Source organism: Podarcis pityusensis, assembly GCF_964106645.2.
Source record: "Podarcis pityusensis genome assembly, chromosome: 8".
NCBI classification, from domain to species: Eukaryota; Metazoa; Chordata; class Lepidosauria; order Squamata; family Lacertidae; genus Podarcis; species Podarcis pityusensis.
This window is the reverse complement of record NC_138033.1, coordinates 19811767-19833728: the sequence shown is the minus strand read 5'-3', so window position 1 is coordinate 19833728 and position 21962 is coordinate 19811767. Positions and strand designations below refer to the sequence as shown.

At 44.5% G+C, this 21962-nt stretch overlaps 1 protein-coding gene across 1 annotated transcript; it reads left to right on the top strand.

Moving 5' to 3' along the window:
* Positions 1-2230: 2230 nt before the first annotated feature.
* Positions 2231-21831, top strand: THEMIS2 (thymocyte selection associated family member 2). The gene is made up of 6 exons (XM_081016616.1): positions 2231-2387; positions 8370-8510; positions 11248-11478; positions 14674-15704; positions 19530-19701; positions 21444-21831. Exons 1-6 carry the CDS (start codon positions 2294-2296, stop codon positions 21539-21541), a joined length of 1767 nt encoding a protein of 588 aa, XP_080872742.1. The 5' UTR covers positions 2231-2293; the 3' UTR covers positions 21542-21831.
* The last annotated feature ends 131 nt before the right edge of the window (positions 21832-21962 follow it).

The following is a 21962-nucleotide window of genomic DNA, read 5'->3' as shown; positions in this document are numbered from 1 at the left end:
ATTCATCTAGTTACTTAGAAATTTAGAAACTGACTCGCAGCCAGAAGCCATCAAAGCTGTGTCCAGCAAGATAAAAACGAGATAAAATACCCCCGGAAAAGTTCTAAAAACAATTGAAACCATTCATACAAACTCTAAAAGCAATAAAACCATTTCTATAGATGTACAATTAATAAATTAATAAACGACTAGGCCGCGCTTCAGGGAATGCCTTCTTAAACAAACATTTCCTCAGTAGGTTCCCTAAATGTTGTGTTGCTAGGATCCTGAAGAATTTTCAGCAGATAATTGATGTTGGGGGCCAAGGCATTGTCAGAATAGCATTTTCCACAAAGTTCTCTTTAAAAAATAAATGAATAAAAGAATGAAAGCGGAAGCTTCATCACTTCATAAGAGGCTCATAGAGAAATTCTAGCAAACTATGCATTTGCATCAAATTTAGCTTTCATTTTCAACCAGGCAATTCTTTGAAAGAGAAACTGAAGCTGAAACTTTAAAAATTGCACATCAGTGGGGTTTTTTAAATCCACTCATTTTTTTCCCATTAAAAAACCACTCTGTTTATTGTTTCTCTATCCAACTTCCGTGGGAGTGTATCTATGAGATGCTACTTGCTTGACTGCATATTGCATCAGTGTTGCTGTATATGTGTGCATACGTTTTGATTTTAAAGTTAAAGATTCCAACTGATTAATATTTCCTTCAGGTTAAGTATCCATTGTTCTGAACCTTCATATCACTTCATCCTCCAGGGAGTATTTGTTGTTTGAAAAGGTGCCTTGAGTGCATTTCTAAACATGACTTAGGTTGCATATGCACCATACATATAAAGCACATCTTCCCCCACCCCAGTGTAAGGGGGAGAAGCATTGGGGAGAGGAGAGAAGGCTTGGGGTGAGGGGGAATGACCTCTAAAGGGAGGGGGTTGGTCATGTGTAGGAGGAAGCAGCCCCTAATAACTGTATATCAGCATAAAACCCTTGCTAGATGTGCAAAAGTTGGTTTGCAGCCAATGTGAACATAGGAAACTGCCTTATATCAGGTCAAGGCATTGGGCCACCCAGATGAAGACTGTCTCCTCTATAGGGGTGGAATGATCCGTCAATTTCAGTTCTCTTAATTGCTCATTTTTATGAATGTTAAATTCAGTTCTCCACATTTCTGCAGCAGTTAAAAAAAAAACCTTCATGTAAATTCTCCAGCACGTTAGTGCAGATTTCTCCTGATCAACATATTTTTTTACACAGTTTTGCAAGCAATTTCTCCTCCTAATAGATTGCATTCTTGTGTGTTACTCTCCACCACAGTATATTCATTTGTATACATACTGTCTGCTAATATGCCTGTTTGTAAGCATTGGTTGGTTGGAAGAACTGCGTTGCAAAATTTGGATGGGTGTGGATTCTGAAAGGTGGCTGGCTGTGTTTCAGTTTTCTGGTTGTTTTTGTAAGGCATGAGTTTCATAGACCTGCCTTTAAAAGTGAACTGAATCGAATTTCTCCCCTATCCCTGCTCCTCTGTGGTTTTCCAAGGTCAGGCAGAAAAAGTCTTCCCCATCAGCTGCTACCTGATTCTTTCAACTGGAGATACCAGGGACTGAACGTTGAACTTTCTGCATCCAAAGCAGGCATCTGCTCTACCACTACATCATGATCCCTCCCTGAACCTGATAACTTCCTTGTGCGAAACTGTACATTTCCTGCAGGCCTGCTTCAAAAAGGTGCAAAAGCACTCTTCTGCCACTTCCAATGGGGCGGTTTTGGTGGGTGCCATACATTTAAAGCACACTTCTACAGTCATGGTTTCCCCCCCCCCCCAAAAAAAATATCCTGGGAACTTTGCAAAAGGTGCTGACCTCACAGATCTACCATTTCCAGCACGCTTAACGAACAACAGTTCCCAGGATTCCTCATGACTGTTAACGTGATATAAGAGTGCTTTAACTGTAGGCTGTGAACATGTCCCAAATCACCCAGGGACTGCATTATGATTTCCTGTCAAACTTGACTACGGTACTTTAAATGGCAATTTGGCCACCAGTAGGATAAGCTCAGGTGACAGAGCCCATTTATGTGGTGCACTGTCACCACAATAAGCCACTACCTCTTGTCTGTGTTGCACTTCTTGTTAAGTGCCAAGCATTAAACCCAGTCTGGTGAAGGCTACCTCTTTAAGACAACCCTTAAAAGAGGAAGTGAAAATCACAGCTGAACATCCACAGACGCAGCACGGCTGTCCCGCAGAGCAGAAAATTCTCCCACACACTGCAGCAGCACTGCCTGCAACAGGAGTTATGGATTCTGTTTCCTTCCACCAGTACATCTGCGATCTGGATCTTTGCTCCTTGCCTAGAGTGGTGAAGATCTGCTCTGGAGTCTACTTCCAAGGTGAGCATCACTGACTGCTTCTCTCTTTGCCGCCAGCAGATTCATCCTAAAGTTGGGAGGCGGGAGGTGAAGACAAGTAATGGAGCTTTTTGAGCATGCTGGTTGTAATTAAGACAAAGCTTGAGCTGCAATCTTAACCCAAAGCCAAGATTGGCCTGGGATGAGAGTCTTGTTCTTGGCAGGACAGCATAAGGCCAGCAAGCCCTTGGTGCTCCCCCCCTCCCAACTTAGCCCTCCAAGTTCCAGTGCAAGTGTCCCTGGCTGCTTCCCCTCTGCCCAGACCTGCCCAAAGCTGTTACGATATGCCAGGATTGATTTGCGTAGCCATTGCGGGTGAGATGGCCAGTGTTCAGGGTTTGGGGAAGCAATGATTGTGTTGCTCACTGTGAAAGAGTTGTGCGTGAGGACTCCTTCCACAACTGTGTCTAAGTGGGGAAGTGGGAACAGGAGATGTCGCTGATCTCCCACCCAGCTTTTGGACTTGTCAAAGGTATCTGATTGTCCACTATGGGAAATGGAAACCTCAGTTCTGATTGATCCAAGTTCCTTGAAGAAGACATTGGCATGTCCCCCCCCCCCCCCGTTCTTATAAACAAATTGACGGTATATGTCAATCAGTGGCTGTTAGCCAACAGCAGCAAAAGGGGACTGCCATGTTCAGGGAAAGTATACCTTGAAATGATTGTTGCTGGCAAGCGAAAATGGGAGAGGGCTGTTGCTTTCATGTAGGCCTGTTTGTAGGCTTGCCAGAGGCATTTGGTTGTGAAGAACAGAATGGTGGACTAGGTCAACCTTTTTTTCTGTCTTCTGAGGGCCCTTCTTACCTTCCTAAGTGACTTGAGCAAGGCTGTTCCTGGATGTGATCAGGAGCCATGGTGCAGCATTTATGCAACAAATTTACTTGGGAGGATGGAAGGTCAAGGTTAATTAATAGAGCTCCATTGCTAGCACTATAGAACAGTGGTCCCCAAGCCTTTTCCTTCCACGGACCACTTGCCATGGGCTGGCTGGATGCAGAGGAGGTGGTGGGAGGCAGCAGCTGTGGGGAACCCCCAAGGGAAGAAGGCTCAGAGCCCAGGGATTGGCGGTGGGATGACCATGAGTGGCCAGAGGGAGAAGAGGGAGCAGACTGGGAGGAGGGGTGTCGGAAGCTGAAGAGGTAACAGGGTTTAGTGAACAGGAAGAGTCTGTGACAGAGAGCAGTTCAGAATCGGTGGCGGAAGTGGAGGCTGGAGAGGAGGGTGGCCTTGGGGCAGCAATGAGTCAGGCTGGTTAAGAAGCTGGATCTTGAAGTGGCATGACTTGACTTGATTCAATTTATTTTGTTTTATTTCTATGCCGCTTTTCATTCACATAAATTGCAAAGTGGCTTACAAACAATGAATAACATAATAGAACATCACAAATACAACACAAATCATATAAAACAATTAACAAATCATCAGTAAAACAATTACCGTCTATAAAACACTATTAACAAAACAACAACAAAAATAAGCTAAACAACACAATTACAGCATTCACAATGCACTACAGTATTCATAATACATTGGTACCTCGGGTTACATACGCTTCAGGTGACATACGCTTCAGGTTGACAGACACTTCAGGTTACAGAAATAGTACCTCGGGTTAAGAACTTTGCTTCAGGATGAAAACAGAAATCGTGCAGTGGCAGCAGGAGGCCCCATTAGCTAAAGTGGTGCTTCAGGTTAAGAACAGTTTCAGGTTAAGTACGGACCTCCGGAACGAATTAAGTACTTAACCTGAGGTACCACTGTACTTAACCTGAGGTACCACTGTATATAAAACAATATTAACATTAACAAAATAGCAAATAAAAAATAAGCTTAAGTTCTGTTGAATTCACACCCCCACACTCCCCACCCCCATGACTAATCATCTTCCACTCTATTCGGTTTGTGAAAAGACATCTGCAGATAATGCTCCTAGGGTTGGTTGATGGGGCAAGGCAGGTGGAAAAACCCATTGCCCGGTGGCCAGCACAAAGTCTTTCTCCTCCACATTTCAGGCTATATATGTATACTAGGTAGAAAAATGGTGTTAAGACACCAAAAGCATCCAATGAGCTTCTGCCTGAACATTGCATTCTGATGCCACAATTTGGGAAGAGGAGAATGAGCAACCTTTTTAAAAGACATATGTAATGATAATCATCTTAGCCTCAAAGTTTTATTGGAGTAAATTTGGAAAGTGAAATAAAACATTAAGCGATGGCTAAGATGGTGTTAAGATACTGTTTTGACGGAATACTATTTTGCTATTTTGCTATTATGACCAATGTTGTTAAGACACCTTTATAATTGACACAATTTTGAAAAATGGAAGTTTCTGTGTCACAACAATCACATGTGCAATTACATCAGTGTTTTGGAGAAAGTAAGAAAAATAAAAGTTTGAAGAAAGAAACCTGTTTTCAGCAAATATGTGTGAGTCTACAGTGCGTGGGGATTCTAAGCGTATCTTAGATTTGATTCTATTTTTAAATGGTGTGCGTTTGTGGCATGCATGCTATTTGAAACTGCTGCTCAGGGTTCCTCTTTATTGTTTCCTGCTGACTTGTTTACTTTGCCCGCTTTTTTATCAGAGCCTTTATCTGATCCTCCAGACCTTTGCGCTGAATGTGGATAGGGCTAAAGCAGAGATTGCCCATGAGATTGCCCATGATTGCCTTCCTGATGTTGCTGGACTACAACTCCCATCATCCCAGACCACTGGCCATGCTGGTTGTGGATGATGGGAGCTGCAGTCCAACAATCTCTCTGGAGGGCACTTTTTTGACTATCCCTGGTCTAAAGTGGTATTCACGTGTGGAGACATTGAGAGCAGGGCTTTGCTTTCTCACTTCATTCTCTCACACACTGATCCAGCCAGGGCTCCTGTGTTGTCTCCTGTACTGAATCCTGTTTTATTTGTATGGGTGGGTAAATCTGTCAATTTTGGTTTCCCTCAGTTCTCTCTCTCTCTCTCTCTCTCTCTCTCTCTCTCTCTCTCTCTTCATTTTTAAGTTCAGTCCTTCAAAGATCCAAATTGGTTTGAGATTTCACTTTTTTAAGTCCTTATGAAAATTCATCAGCATTTTAGTCTGAATTTCTCCTATTATACACAATAGTATGTCACTTTGTCCAATACAGTGGTACCTCGGGTTACATACACTTCAGGTTACATACGCTTCAGGTTACAGACTCTGCTAACCCAGAAATAGTGCTTCAGGTTAAGAACTTTGCTTCAGGATGAGAACAGAAATTGTGCAGCAGCGGCGCAGCGGCAGCGGGAGGCCCCATTAGCTAAAGTGGTACCTCAGGTTAAGAACAGTTTCAGTTTAAGAACGGATCTCCAGAAGGAGTTAAGTTCTTAACCTGAGGTACCACTGTATGCACATTTTTGCAAAGCAATTTCTCCTTATATAATGCATTTTGGGGTGTAATCGTCACTAATATGCACACTTCACCCATATGCTGCCTTGTGGGACCTCTTCTGGAAAAGAAAAGCCTAAGGAGTAAAACCTACTCAAATCCAAAATGGAGTCCCCAAGATGGCTGGATGGCGTCTGTACGCCTCCTTCCAGCAACTCCTGCAGCCAGGTTGGTGCCACATCAGCAAGGCTGAGGGGGATGGGTCATGTTGTCGAGGCAGCCCAGGACCTCCATATACACTGCCCAGGTGTGTGCCTTGCAGAGTTCACTTTGGTTCTGCTAATGCAACAAAAACAAAGCGAGAGGCAGACATTACTGGTCTCTGCAGCCACAGCAAGCGCTGTGATTCTCCACTGATTTGACTTCGCCCCTGGAGGCAACACTCGATTGTATTTCAAGACAGATTCTAACAACAACCCATATGCGTTTTTGCAAACATTACACGGCTGAAGAACTGCATTGCAATAATTCTGTGAAGTATGAATTTCGAAAAAGGGCGGTTTCAGTTTCTGTATTGTTTCGGACACTGCAATTTTGGTAGTATGCATTTCAGATTATTTCTCCCCTATCGCTAATTGCATTGGGCTTTTTCTTTCTTTGGCCTGAGCATGGAAGATATTGAGGGAAGCTATAAAGCAGAAGGGTGAAACTACACATATTGCGTCAGAGTTGAAAAGTGGGAACTGGTGATGTTACCGGGAAGACAAAATAGATTGGGTATGTGAAATCAGGAAGTTCTTGTGACAGATTGCAGGGCCTTGGGTTAAAGAAGGGCAAAGCTAAGCAGAACCCTTCGGAGTAGCTTGTATGGGGGTGGGAACAGCAGAGGACTGGTTTATTTCAGGCCCTGTGGGCTTCCCCTTTCTCTCCCCTACTAAACAGACAGCAGAAAGTGGCATAGAGTTGTGTGCATTGATGAATGCTCAGAGTAGAGAATACCAACTTGAGGATGGCATGTATACAAATTAGGAACATGTAAATTGGAAAGGCTAAAAGCATCATAAAGAACTTGGAGGGTTGGTTTTTTAAAAAACAAGCAGCGTACAAATTTTATGAAAGAGAGAGGGGAAGATGTGAATCAAGGTTTAATATCTGCAAAGGACTCAGATTCCATTGGTCTCATGCAGGGGTCAGCAAACTTTTTCAGCAGGGGGCCGGTCCACTGTCCCTCAGACCTTGTGGCGGGCAGGACTATATGGGGGAGGGGGTTTGAACCAATTCCTATGCCCCACAAATAACCCAGAGATGCATTTTAAATAAAAGGTCACATTCTACTTATGTAAAAATAACGCTGATTCCCGGACCGTCTGCGGGCCGGATTGAGAAGGCGATTGGGCCAGATCTGGCCCCCAGGCCTTAGTTTGCCTACCCATGGTCTCATGCTTTCAGGGATCATTTCCATAGTACTGAGCTAGGGAAGTCTGCTTCAAGGTGATGGGGCCCGTGATTGGTGGCTGGGAAAAAGGATATTGAGCAAAATGGGGTTAGATGGGGCGGGCAAGGAAGAATGGGGAAAAAGAGATCTGAGAAAGAGTGGGAAGGTGTTGTGCTGGTTTTAGTCACTTGATTCTGGTCTGTTAGGGCAAGGGAGCACTGGCCTGAGTCATTACTCGCCTGTGTGGCTTTTTACTTCTATCCAATCCTGAATCTTTAGGCTGGCTCTGAGTCAGACACACACCTGTGCCTTCCCTTCCCTCATTTGGATTCTGCATACACTTGATGAAGCAGATGTAGGCTACCTCTTTTCCAAGGGTCATTAAAAAGAGGAACAAATAATGCTATTTGAACAGATTTGTTTCCCCCCCACTCCCAAACCTGTAAGGAAAAGTTGCATTACTTCTCCCACCTAGAGTGGCTGTGTGCCCTACTTCTATCTAGGTTAATAATAATAATAATAATCTGATCTTATAATAATAATACTTAGCATTTGTAGAATGCTTTTCATTACTTTTTAAAATCTTTACAGCCTTCCTGAAAGGTAGGACAATACTGCTATTCCCAACATTAGAGAGAAGAGAGGGGGCTCCTAAAACTGAGAGACAGCAGCTCTTCAAAGTACCTCCCTGGATTTGAACTAGGAGCACCACAGCTCTGGTCCTACACTCTACCCACTAGACCATATTGTCTTTTATAATTAATTAATTAATTAATTAATAATGTTTTTAAAGTAATTTTTAAAAACATTATTATTATTATAACTTACTTTAATAATGGCTGAATTTTTGAGTGCTGTCCATGTAGAAAGACTAGGCCATTATAAAGAGATTTAGTGGTTCTTAATTGATCAGTGATGTGGTAGTGTTGTATTGTATTATTTATGCAAATTGATTTCCTCTGGAGTTACAGATCTGACTGGGACAAACCTCGTTATGCTGAGCTCGTATTTTGCACAATTTGTATACTGTGTCTGTTTGATAATGTGTGGTTTGCTATGCCTAATAAAGGATATTTGATGATGACTAATGTTTTTACAGTATTGTCTTTTTAACCACCCTGCTAGCAGTTTGGCTTCCTGAATACTAACTAAGACCTCCACTTTCTCCAGGATCTGTTTATGAAGTCTCTGGCAATGAATGCTGCTTATCAACAGGAGATCTGATGAAAATTATTGATGTTCAGCTGCAGAACATCTCCTGCAAGAATGTGGAGGATGGGCACATATATGAGCTGCCGCTGGATTTTAAAGGTATGTGCATTGTTTGCTTGTTTGATTAAATTTGTACTCTGTCCTTCCGCTGAAGGTTCCCATGCTCTCAAGGCAGTTTACAATACAAAAAAGTGTTCTCTGCCCTTTTTAGTAGTGCCCACAGTGGAATTTTCACAGATCATGGGTCTAACATGTGAACCTTCCTGCATGACTGGGTGTGTGTGGATTTTTTACGTTTACTTTTACAGTGGACTTCCGCTGGAACACACGACTCGTGAGCCACTTCTGCTTCCAGTCTCTCCTTATATAACTTCACATACATGATGTCATATATAATGTCAGGTGCTTTGGGCAGGTAGGCATGGTTTGGCTGAAATTGCATTTTGTTTAGTTAGTTATAACAGCATTTATAAACCCACCCTCTTGTAGAATATTAAGGCTGTGTACAGCAATACAAAAACACCTTTCAAAAGCAGTATGAAACAATTCATGGAAATGACTGGCTACTCAAGAAAATATTAAACAAGGGCCTAGTCCTGCCAGCAGGAAAAAGGAGTTTTCAAGAGACGCCTCGAAGAGGTCCGTTCTTAACCTGAAACTGTTCTTAACCTGAGGTACCACTTTAGCTAATGGGGCCTCCTGATGCTGCCGCGCCACCAGAGCACAATTTCTGTTCTGAAGCAAAGTTCTTAAGCCGAGGTACTATTTCTGGGTTAGTGGAGTCTGTAACCTGAAGCGTATGTAACCTGAAGTGTATGTAACCCAAGGTACCACTGTATTAAGAGAACAGACACCAGGAAGTGGCTTAGCAGAAACAGTATCGAGACAGAGAAGAGGGCCATGGGCCTAGTGACACCAAATACCCGACTTCTGCTTAAGACAAGCTGCGGCTCCATAATGTGGGCAACAGCTGCCATCGCTACTCTGGATGACCTCAGTGGATTTATATCCCAGCCAGATGGGCGGGATATAAATGTTAAAAAAGTATTATTATTATTTTATTAATTTTATGGGTGGCCAGTGCAGATGTCTTAGCAGAGGTGTTGCATGCTGTCAGCCATCTGCCCCGATCTCGCTGTTGATTGGGCCATAGTTCAGCGGTAAAGCATGGGCTTTGCATTCAGGCCCCAGTTTTCATCCCTGGCATCTCCAGGCCAAAGGACCGGGACTTCTGGCGACATTAACTCTCTCCTCTTCAAACTTCACAACAATATGAATCACATGAGCCCTCTCGTAGGGCAAGGAAACAGAAGAGCCTGGTGCTTTTTCTCTCGGGAGTGAATATGTCATCTGCAAGAGCAGGATTTGCCAGGGGTTTAGAAGACAAGGCAGGACCTGGCACACAATCACTTTGTTAGGTAGACCAGGCTCACACTGCGTATACACACCATACATTTAAAGCAAATAATATTGGCAGCTGTAATTTGTTGAGGGTGCTGGGACCGGGAGTAACTACAATTCCCACGATTCTCTGGAGGAAGCAATGTACTTTAAATGTACACTGGGCCCCTCCTGATGACCTGTTTATTCAGCATTCAATGTGATGTACTTGCACAGAGTTTATACTTGGACAAGGGTGCCAACACGCTCTGCTTCCACTGGTGAGAGGCACTATTTAGTGGGCTGTTGCTGGGGCCTGACACCCACCCACCCCCTCCAACTTTATTTTCTTAACCCTCTGTTTTGTGCAGGTTCGATATATCAGAAAACCTGTTCCCTATTTAAAAAATGTTCTACCTGCATGCATGGCCACAATGGACATTAGGTTCCTAGAATAGGGAGGGTGAAGAAGTACAGTACTAATTGTGGGGAGGAGACAAAAACACAGTGTGCAAATGCATCCCATCAAGTACCACCCACGTTTGTGAATGGCAAACACTGAGATTTGAGTTCAACCGAAAGTGCTTGTGTGTGGATGATGGTGCATAAAAGCCCATGTGAATTAACACTCCGGCGTGTACACAGCTCTTGCCTTGTATTTTATTGCTTTAGAAATAGCTTGTAATGAAAGTGGCGTGTATAGGGCTGTCATATGTTTTGCTTCACATGGAACAGTGCTAGGAACAGGTGGGGCAGGACTCTCCTCCTGACACTGCCATTGCTGCTGCTTACCTTCAGAAGACATCTGAAGGCAGCCCTGTTTAGGGAAGCTTTTAATGTTACCACTGTATTTTAATATTTTGTTGGAAGCCGCCCAGAGTGACTGGGGAAACCCAGCCAGATGGGCAGGGTATAAATAATAAATTATTATTATTATTATTATTATTATTATTATTATTACCTAATGCATCAAGGCAATGGTGAGGTTGGGGCAGTGCAGACCACCAGCGGAAGCACCCGACTGTCTCTGCTGCTGTACCAGCCCTGCCTGCAACCTCGCCATTGTCCTGCCCCATCCAGGTAACCTGGTGTCAGGCAGGCGGCCACAACTCACCACACTGGCCATTGCTCTCTTTGAAGGGCTGTTCAGTCCAAGTCTAGTTTAAAGATCAAGAGCCCTATGAAGAGAGAGCAGCAGACTTGGAGTTGCCCATAGACGAACTGAGCAGTCGCCAGAGCCACCTGGTCTTTCCTGCTATGGTGAGATCGTACTGTATTCCTATCAAAGCAATAGGAATTACTTATAATTTGGCGTCTGTACATATAAATTAGCACATGAAGTTGCTATGCAAATCGGTGTCCTCTCCATCACCGCCACCCTGGCAATTTGCAGGTGGCCCCTTCTCAGGATATAACTACTTAAAATAACAACTCTAATTTTGCATACCCCACCCAGGTCTTTTTCAGCCCAGTTCAGAACTGCCGCATGGAGCAAAGAGGAAATCTTTCTCTCGGGGCTCTCCCTTCCGCAAGGACAAGTTTTTGGACTGCCAACAGCCACAGCGCTACACGATCCAGGAGGTCCTGCGGTCAGCAGTCTTGCGGCGGAAGAGGCTAACCTGCCCGGAAATTGGCAAGAGTGAGGTCCAGCTCTACCCAACGTATAAAGTGAAAGCGATAATGCATTGTAAGTATAGACTGAGCTGCGGCTTCCTCTAGGCTGGGAAGGCGTGGTGGAGGGAAGAGTGTGATTTGGTTTGCCTTTGCAAGGCAAGGTGCATGTGTACACATCTGCCAAAATGTCTGCTTGGGGAACATACCTTCCTGATAGAGCATCTTCTTTGCACACGAGAAGTTCCAGGTTCAGACCCCGATATCTCCCTGCTTAAAAAATCTGATAGCAGGCAATGGGAAAGCCCATGCCGTTTGGGGGTTACAAAAATGGTAGCTGTGTGAAATTCAATTCAGTTCCACTCTGAAACCTATCTAACTGGCACTCTCTGAAGAAATAGGCAAACTGAAACACAACCATCCTTCAAAATTCACAAGTTTCCAAATTTTGCAGTGCACCTCTCCAGCCAAGTAAATGTATGCAAAAATTTATATACTAGGGCAAAGTCTGCATAAAGATTCGTAGACGAGTGAAAAGCACATACAAATGCATTCTTTGGGGGGAAATTGTTTAGCAAAAATGCGTATATTAGGCAAAAGTGAATACAAATGTGTATATTAGGAGAAAATCGCACTACAATGCTGATAAATTTTCATGAGGACTCTTTAAAAAGAAATCAAAAGTTGATGCGGCGATAGGGAAAGCTGACCTTAACACTGCTGAAATTAGAGAGAGAAATCAAGAGGCAGATTTGCTGTTCTTGCCACCAATGCTGAAGAATTTTGGTGCATGTGGCAAGTTCTACAAAGACAGAGATGGTTTCCATATTTATACCATTTGCAGATCCATCCGAGTATAGCCATAGCAGCAGGTGATGGGATTCCCCTGTAGACTCTGGAATGCCACTGATAATGAGTCTACGCTTCTATGAGTCTATGTCACAGGAAGCTTCCTTATACCGAATCAGGCCATTGATTAATCTAACTCAGTACTGTCTACACTGACTGGTAGCAGCTCTCCAGGCTTTCAGGCAGGAGATGCCAGGGATTGAACCCGAGAGACATTCTGCATGCAAAGCAGATGCTCTTCGGTGATCTAAGGTCCTTACCCTTCTGACTGCTGTGAGGCAGATGGGTACAAAAAGCAGGCCCCCTTTTTAGTCATGGCACTGATGCTTTGGAATGCACTCCCCAAGGAAACCACCCTGGACCCATCGCCATATACATTCCACCAGCTGGTTGTAGCACAGCTCTTCTGGGAGGCTTTTGGGAATTGAGTTTGATGGCCAATATATTTCTGCCACTGGGATTGTAGTGTGCATCTACTGCCTGTTTCATGGTACAGTGGTACCTTGGTTCTCAAACATAATCCGTTCCGGAAGTCCGTTCCAAAACCAAAGCGTTCCAAAACCAAGGCACGCTTTCCCATAGAAAATAATGCAAAATGAATTAATCCGTTCCAGACTTTTAAAAACAACCCCTAAAACAGCAATTTAACATGAATTTTACTATCTAATGAGACTATTGAGCCATAAAATGAAAGCAATAAACTATGTACTGCACAATCAATGAGTAGCTGAACTGGGATCCACACAGTCACAAAAACAGAACAAAAAGAGCCGCAGAAACAAAAAAGAAAAATAAATAGAAACAAACAGACCTCAGCGCAACATTCGAAATGGAAGTGTGGCACTCAAATTGGAAACGTAACATTCAAAATAGAGCACATTCGGCTTCCGAGAAAAGTTCGCAAACCGAAACACTTACTTCCAGGTCTGCAGTGTTTGGGTTCCGAGTTGAGTACCAAGGCGTTTGAGAACCAAGGTACCACTGTACTGTTTTATTATATTTATTGACAGTTATGTATTTTAAATTTATTGTCCTTATGTTGGGCTTTTGAATTGAATGGCAGTAGTAAATAAAATGCAAAGCACTAGCAATATCATTCCTTCTCTTTTCAATATTCAGACTGTGTCATTGGTTATACAGCCAATATACAATGTACAAGGGAGGTGTTATCAGTGTGCTTGGAGAACCCCAATTTAATGTTTGTTACATTAAATACATAGAGTATTTCAACTACCCGGAAGTAGTTTCAAGCTGCAGAAATGATTAATTTTTTTAAGGCTGGGGATGATTGAGCAGCATAAGGATTATTTGCCTGTGCAACTGAAACCCCTTCTATACCGCCTAAATCTGTTCTGGGGGTTCCCCAACACACTGGAACATATTTGGAATGGGCAAAGGGAGAAGAGAGGGGAAGTCCCACTACACTAGCAGCAATTGTTGCGCTGATGGCACATGGCAGAATACTGCCCAGTTTTCATGCCTCCTCCTTTTAAAATAGAAGCCTGTGTGGTGCAAGGGAAGGGCTTTAGCCCATACAAGGCTCCTCCTGCTTCTGAAAGTGCTATTTGGCACAGGAAGAAAGCTGCTGAAGTATGAAATCAAAACAGGGTTGGTAAACTGTGGCCCTCTAGATCTTGCTGGAATACAACTCCCATCAGCCCCAGCCAGCATAGCCAAGGGTCAAAGATGATGGGAGCTGTAGTCCGGCAACATCTGACCAGTTGCACAGGTTTTCCAGTCCTGAGTTAACACTGCAGCCGGACGGTGGAACTGATTTCTTGCAATTTGCTTCTTTCTTGTGGCACTGCTAAGCCACCCTTGCCAGAAAAGGATTTGATTTTTCCCTCGAAGGCACCAGACTGGTGCCACTCTTTCCCCTTCCCTGCCCCCAATCCTTCACGTACATATTACCTCTTTGTGTTTTATTTTGCCCTTTGCAACTGACTAAAACCTTACATTAGTAACACACTTTTTAAAAAATTAATATACTATTGAAACACACAAGAAGCACAGGTAAGACAATAAATGCCAGGGGAGAAAGCAGCAAAAAAAGGAACTCAATATAACAGTAAACTGGGCAAAGGGGGACAGCATGAAACATCATTAAAGCAGTTGATGGGGAAACTGTGGCCCTCCAGCTGATGGCAGCTGAAGTCCCGCAGGAGGGAGACAGGTTTCCTACCTCTGCATTACTGGTTTGAGATCAAGATTGGCTGTCTTTGGAGTCTAGACAATAATGATGGCAACAGGTGGATATATATACATACATATACATATATATATGTTAAGTCCTCTCTCCCTTAAGCCTTCCACCCATCTTCCAAACACAGCTTCCACAGGATATCTCAACTGATGGTCAGGTTCCTGTTTGTGGGAATCTTTCCCAGGGCTCTTAATGACCATGTGCTGCTTATTTCTCCAGTTCGAAATGACGTTGTGCAAATCAACTCTACCCTGGATGTAGAGGTGGTCGACGTCACCAAGGAGTCGCGGCACATCCACTTTATTAAGCCGCTGATGCTCAGCGAGGTTCTGGCAATGGAGGAAGCCCTGCCAGCGGAGGCAGAGATCCTTGAGGCCCCAGAGAGCCTGCCGGTCTTCCAGAGCGACTGGTTCTCCCACCTACAGAAGGGCTGCCAGATTCACATCCACAGCAAGTCCTCGGCATGGAGGGTCCTGGCCTCTTCTCGCAAAGGCAAGACCCGGACCTGCTACTTCCTCCTCTCCAGCAGCTACGAAGGCCGCTTTCGCCGATGCCCACGCAGATTTAGCTGCACTTCGGAGCTGGCCCTCAGTTTAGCCACAGCCAAGAAACTGCAGGTCATTGTCACCAAAGACTGCGAGAGCAGCGAAGGGGAATTTCCTTTGTTCAGTGTAGGAGACCGGCTAGAGGTGCTGTGGGTCGCGAGAGCCAACAAGCCTTCAGCCATGGACATGCTTGTGTGCTGCAGGGACAATGGAGATGAGGACAGAGAGCAAATCCATGTGCCCCTGTTCCTGGAAGCCGGCTTTGTAGAGGATGTCCGTGACAACCGGAAATATACCATCTCTGAGGCAGTGGAGCACCTGCAGCTGCCCTGTGAGGTCAAGGTGCTTAGCACTGACTGTGCCTCTGATCCTCTAGGCTGCTCCTCTGTCCTGACCCTGGAGACCAGGATCAACTTGCAATTTCTCACCATCAGCCTGGCTAAGGAGCCAGCTCTCACCTTTGACATTCCTCCACAGTGGTTGGACATGTCTCTCTTCTTCACTGGAGGGCCAGCAAAGGCCACCCCTCCCACTTGCAGTCCGGCGGTGGAAGAGTTGACAGAGGCCTTTTATTATCGTTTGCTAAAGTTACTGCCCAGCAATGCATCAGCACCTCCGAGACCTCCAAAGCAAAAGGACTCCAGGTGCAACATGGACCTCAGAAAGGCCAAAGGAGGAGAGAAGAATGCAGCAGAAACATCTAAGGTAATAAGGAATATGGGAGAATTAGAGAAATACAGCAGGGGCAGGATGTGTTCGTGCAAAGCATTAAATACTAGGACTGGAACCGTTTAGTCAACTATAGTGGTACTTTGGCTTAAGAACAGCTTAGTTTATGAACAACTTGGATGAAGAACACTGCAAACCCGGAAGTGGGTGTTTTGGTTTGTGAACTTTACCTTGGAATAAGAACATGTTTTGCTTCCTGTTGAGTGTGTTCTATTTGTAAATTGAGTCCCCTGCTGCTATGAGAAAGCACACCTTGGTTTAAGAACGCTTTGGTTTAAGAACGGACTTCCGGAATGGATTAAGTTCGTAAACCAAGGTACCACTGTAATGCATTTCCAAAAAACTGACTGATGAAAGAGGTGCCACTGATTGAATTTATTATTTCAGTCACAGACCAGTTCCAGCCCACAGTATCAAGGAAGTCATAAAACACGATAGGGATACATTTGAATTTGCAATTAGGTATAGCAGGGACAATACAGATATAGCAAGTTAAAAAATATATAAATTAAAACTTGGCCACTAAAATATAACCTAAAATTATCATTTACTTAATCATTATGATAGCACAGCTTGTTGCCACTGCTTAATAAGCCAGCAAGTTTTTAAACAAAGAATACTTATTTGTATTTTGTGGCCTTAAAGGTTTATAGATTGCAGGTATCTCAGAAGAGGCATTCTTTCATTTGGAAATGCTTCTAAAATTGTGTCTGCTATGACACAGGTACACATAATCTAAAAATGAATAAAGATAACCCTCATGTTCAGAACCAGTTTCATCATATTGAAAGATTGGGAAAGCCAAATTGTGTGCTGTCCCTAGGAGCAGACAAAATAATACTGATGTAAGGGCAGAACCATCTCCAAACCTAGTTATGTCTCCCAACAAGTTGTGCCTTTTGATTCCCCTCTTCCATTTGTTCAACTTCTGAATAGCTTTTAAAAAATTGTATAGGTGGCCCATTTCATGACTTGGATGCATGAGTTGAATGAATGATTAATTCCTAACACAAGGTGCTAACTTTGCATGCATGGATCTAATCACAATTGTGCTCGCCCCCTGCCACCCACTGATTTGTTAATTGGGCATGGATATCATGGACGCGGGTGGCACTGTGGGTAAAACCTCAGTGCCTAGGACTTGCCGATCGTATGGTCGGCGGTTCGAATACCCGCGGCGGGGTGAGCTCCCGTCGTTCGGTCCCAGCTCCTGCCCACCTAGCAGTTCGAAAGCACTCTTAAGTGCAAGTAGATAAATAGGTACCGCTTTATAGCGGGAAGGTAAACAGCATTTCCGTGTGCTGCGCTGGTGCTGGCTCGCCAGCTGCAGCTTCGTCACGCTGGCCATGTGATCCGGTAGTGTCTTCGGACGGCGCCGGCTCACGGCCTCTAGAGCGAGATGAGCACGCAACCCTAGAGTCGGACACGACTGGCCCATATGGGCAGGGGTACCTTTACCTTTACCTCTTATCATTTTTCCAGTGAATTAAAAAAGAAAGAAAAGGAATGTTAGTACAACATTGGCCATGCTGGTCAGAGTTGCCAACTTGACAAAATAAGATGAAATGTTTGTGTTATTTATCTCAGCTGTTGAGGGGATAGCTGAGTAGACAGAAGGTGGCAAGCAAGAGCACCATCTGGTTAAGACTTAGAATAATGGAATCATACAATCATAGAACCATAGAGTTGGATGGGGCAAAGGGGATAATCTAGTCCAACCCCCCACAATGCAGGAATCTCAACTAAAGCATTCATGACAATGTTCACCCAACCTCTGCTTAAAAACTTCCAAGGAAGTAGAGTCCACAACCTCTCAAGGGAAACTGTTCCACTGTCTAACAGTGTTTACGCTCAGAAAGTTCGTTCTGACTTTCTGACAGTACAGAGGATGGCAGAGTAGATGGCTCAACACAATAAACAGGAATGGTCCAACAACAGTTATGCAAAGTAATAACTTCAACCCCTGTAAGGCCATTTGAAGTCCAGGAAGTACAGTGGTACCTCTGGTTGCGAACGGGATCCGTTCTGGAGGCCTGTTCGCAACCTGAAAAGAACGCAACCCACGTCTGAGCATGCGCAGGTCACGACTCGCCGTTTCAGCAAATGCGCGTGACATCATTTTGTGCGTCTGCGCATGCGCAAGTGGCGAAACCTGGAAGTAACCCTTTCTGGTACTTCCGGGTCACTGTGGGACGCAACCTGAAAACGTGCAACCTGAAGCAAACGTAACATGAGGTATGACTGTAATACACATTACTATCTTAAGCATCCACCCCTGATAAGACCATTCAGTTAAGTGTAAAATTAACTAACTACACAGGAGCCCTACCTCAACCCCACCGCCTTGCTTCTTGAGCCAGACACCCACTTCCCACTTTGGCACTCTAGGAGGGCACTTTCCACAAAATCCAGCTCTGCCCTCAACTATTAACACACTGCTAAAAGATTCTTCTTAGCCTGCTAGCCTCTGCTTATTTACTGTGCAGTAGCTTATCCCACAGGGGGTGGGTGGCGCTGTGGGTTAAACCACAGAACCTAGGACTTGCCGATCAGAAGGTTGGTGATTTGAATCCCCGCAACGGGGTGAGCTCCCGTTGCTTGGTCCCTGCTCCTGCCAACCTAGCAATTCGAAAGCACATCAAAGTGCAAGTAGATAAATAGGTACCTCTCCGGTGGGAAGGTAAACGGTGTTTCCATGTGCTGCTCTGGTTCGCCAGAAGCGGCTTAGTCATGCTGGCCACATGACCCGGAAGCTGTACGCCAGCTCCCTCAGCCAATAAAGCGAGATGAGCGCCGCAACCCCAGAGTCGGCCACAACTGGACCTAATGTTCAGGGGTCCCTTTACCTTTACCTAGCTTATCCCACTGGCTTCTGAAGCAATCATTAAGTTTCCTTCTTAAAGACAGAAGTTAAGGGCTGTGTTTTGAGTAGGTTTGTTAAACTGGTCTTAGCATCTTAAGATATTGTAAGGGCTGCCTCAGGTCTCAGCTCACAAAAGACCAACGCCAATCTCTTCTTATATACAAAAGAGTTTATTGCAGTTCATTGTTTGCTTCACATCCGAGGCGCGCAGCCCCACGTCTGTTACGCTTAGACCTTTGAAGTCCCCTCTGAGTCAGTCCCTCCCCTGCACCAGTTTAAGAGGCTTGCGCTGCTCCACCTCTTCCTCTCTTTCCTTTTCCGCAGGGTCTTCCTGCCCGCTGGGGTTTCACCCCTCCTGGATTCCCCTGACGCGGAATCCCCAGATTGCTCTTGCCCCCTCCTGCGGGCTTTGGGACCTGGCTCCTCCTCCGGGCTCCCTGTACTTCCGCGCGCCTCCACATTTGAACTTGGCGCGCGCGCCCAACCTCTAACCTTCCTTTTGACAGTTACACTACTCCCTTCACTACTCCCCTCCCCTTCCGGGAGGGTGGCTTGCTCCGACCTCCCTCCCTTCTCTGCTGCCGGAGCTGCTTCCCCTGATACACTGGAACCTCCACCCCCTTCGCTGCACTCTGGCGGGGAGACTGGTCCTGACGCCCAGCTGCCACTTTGGGATCCCCCGCTGGCCCCCTGCTCCTGACACGTCCCCCCTGGGGCTCCCCTGGCCCTGACCACCGGCGCCCCCTTCTGGGAATCCTCTGATTCGCTGGAAAGACTCATGGAATCTCTTGAGTCATTGTCATCCTCTTCCTCGCTGTCCTGGGATTCATCCCCATCGCTCTCCATCTCCTGCCTACCCTGTGCCTCTGTCCCTGAACCCCTGACAGATATAAATTGCCTTCAGGGGGAAAAATACTTGTTCTGTTTTCCTGTACCAGTTACCTTCTGGCAAGTCAAGCAGCACATCTAGAGAGCCTGCAAAACTTCCCTTCTCTGGACCTAAGCAAACAGGCGCAAGTGGGAGTGTCCTGAACAATCTTAATGAGTACACCATGGAATGCGAATGTCAAAGATTCCAGGAGTGTTCTAAACCCAAGAAACAAACCACAGGTATGACGACTTTTTGCTTGTGAACAACTACAGCAGGGGTGGGGAACCTTGTTCAGCCCAAGGGCCAAAGGAAAAAGTGGGTGGAGCAATGAATACTTTGTTGAGTAAGCTAGCTTCTACACACATTCCTCATTGTCTTCCATCCAGGAAAGCAAGTCATTTATCAGTTCAAGGGTACACTCCAGCCAAGCAAAAACACTCAAGGGCGTATGAAGCTAGCCTAGAGAGGGCTCTGGCCTGGGTAGATTGCCCACAGCCAGACAGTAAGGCTTAGAGGGCTGCATTTGGCCCCTGGGCCTGAGGTTCCCCAACTCTGAATTACAGTGAAGGCACTGAACATATCAAACCAATCAAATTCTCCCTAGATCTCCCAAATCAATAGCTCAGTATTCTCTGGAAAGGGGAGCAAACAGGCTAAGTGGGAAAGGGACCATAACTCAAAAGAGCATATGCTCTTGTCAATCCCGGTTAGCTGCAGTTAAAAGATCACATAGCAGATGACGTGAAAGACCCTAGTCAGAATAGATGGATTGGGAGCACAGGGGTGCAGTTTGCCAGACTAATACAGATGTTGAGAAAATGAGGATAAAAGTCCAAGAAGAGGCTGAATGCTAGTACTTTTAATGATAAATATCATTGCAAGACTGAATCAATTAGAAATGCAAATGGTTTAGAAATTGAACCTATGAAATCAGATTACTCCCAAGAAATTATGAAAAGGATGGACACACCTTAACAAGTAAACTGTTCCAATTGCACCTGTATTCAGTAAGGGGAAACCTTGTGCATCAGAGATTAGAATGGAGTTTTAAATTATAATGTAGTTTAGCAGCAAGGAATCTTAGAAATTAATGGAATCAACAGTAGAGGTCTTCACCTGCAAGTCCCTGGATACCAACACTAGGACAACAGAATAAGTAGATAAAAATGATTTGTATTAATTGCATGACTCCCTTCAGTGTATTGATGGTAGAGTACTGGACATAGCCTGAGAGAGACCTGGCTTCACATTCTTGCTGAGGCAACATTATCCTTCTTCACCTGCCTCAGTGTTATAAAATAATTTACCTATTTATGCTGACCAGGGCTGCTTGTGGGGAATAGTGAGTGAAGTTCCTGCTGCAGGAATCTGAAGGCCTAAGTTCATGCTGGGTGTACAGGTGTCAAACTCATTTTTTTAGGCTCATATGGCAAGTGATCCTTATATGCCTTTAAACATCGCTGTCAACATTCAGATTTGAAAATAAGGGATCAGCAGCCTCACCTGTCCCGGGGAGTCTACGGGATATCTAACAATCTGGGATAGCAGCGGGAAATGGCACTGAAATAAGGGAATTTCCCGCAAAAAAGGGAAGGTTGACAATTATGCTCTTTAAATCATGATCCAAGGTCCTGTGTTATATTTCCTGTCTGAACTGCCAACTAGCTAGACTAGGCAAGACACAGCCATTTCTACAGTGGTGCCTCCTTTGTGAAAATCTCACCTGACTCATCAAACAATCCTACACAGCAGGTCAATGTGCAGTTAATGCAGAACACATGAGGATATAGAATAAATTGCCCTGCAATGACTTTTTTACATTTTCTTTTGCTGCCTTCAGTAAATTGTTGCTTGATTTGAAGTGTGTATTATTATTATTATTATTATTATTATTATTATTATTATTATTTTATGCTACCTTTCAGAATGCGAAAGTACCATAGTGGGATATAATAAATATTTTACATGAATTATTTTTCAGGCACAGCTTTCAGTGATGATTCGGATCATGACTATGAAGAAGTTAAGGAGGTTTATGAAATGACTTCCAAACTGCAAAGAGCTGTTATTAAACACTGAGATACCTGTCTACAAAGCCACAGTGCTAGGCTAGGTCTTTCGTTCCCCACTTCCATGGTCAGAGCCAGTTCAGGAATGAGGGGAATTCTGTATTTTTAAGCAAACAGATCAACTTTACACTTCCTGGACTAATACACCAATCAGAATGTCATACTGCACACTTCACTGAATTTATGGACCCTGAGCTCAAATACATATTCAGATAACCATGTTCAGAGGTTCTAGTTACAGGTAGGTAGCCGTGTTGGTCTGCCATAGTCGAAACAAAATAAAAAAAATTCCTTCCAGTAGCACCTTAGAGACCAACTAAGTTTGTTATTAGTATGAGCTTTCGTGTGCATTCGTGTTCAGAGGTTGATGTAGAAATGGGTTAAGAATGGACTTGTGAAAGAACACTTGTGAAATTACACCAGAAACAGAT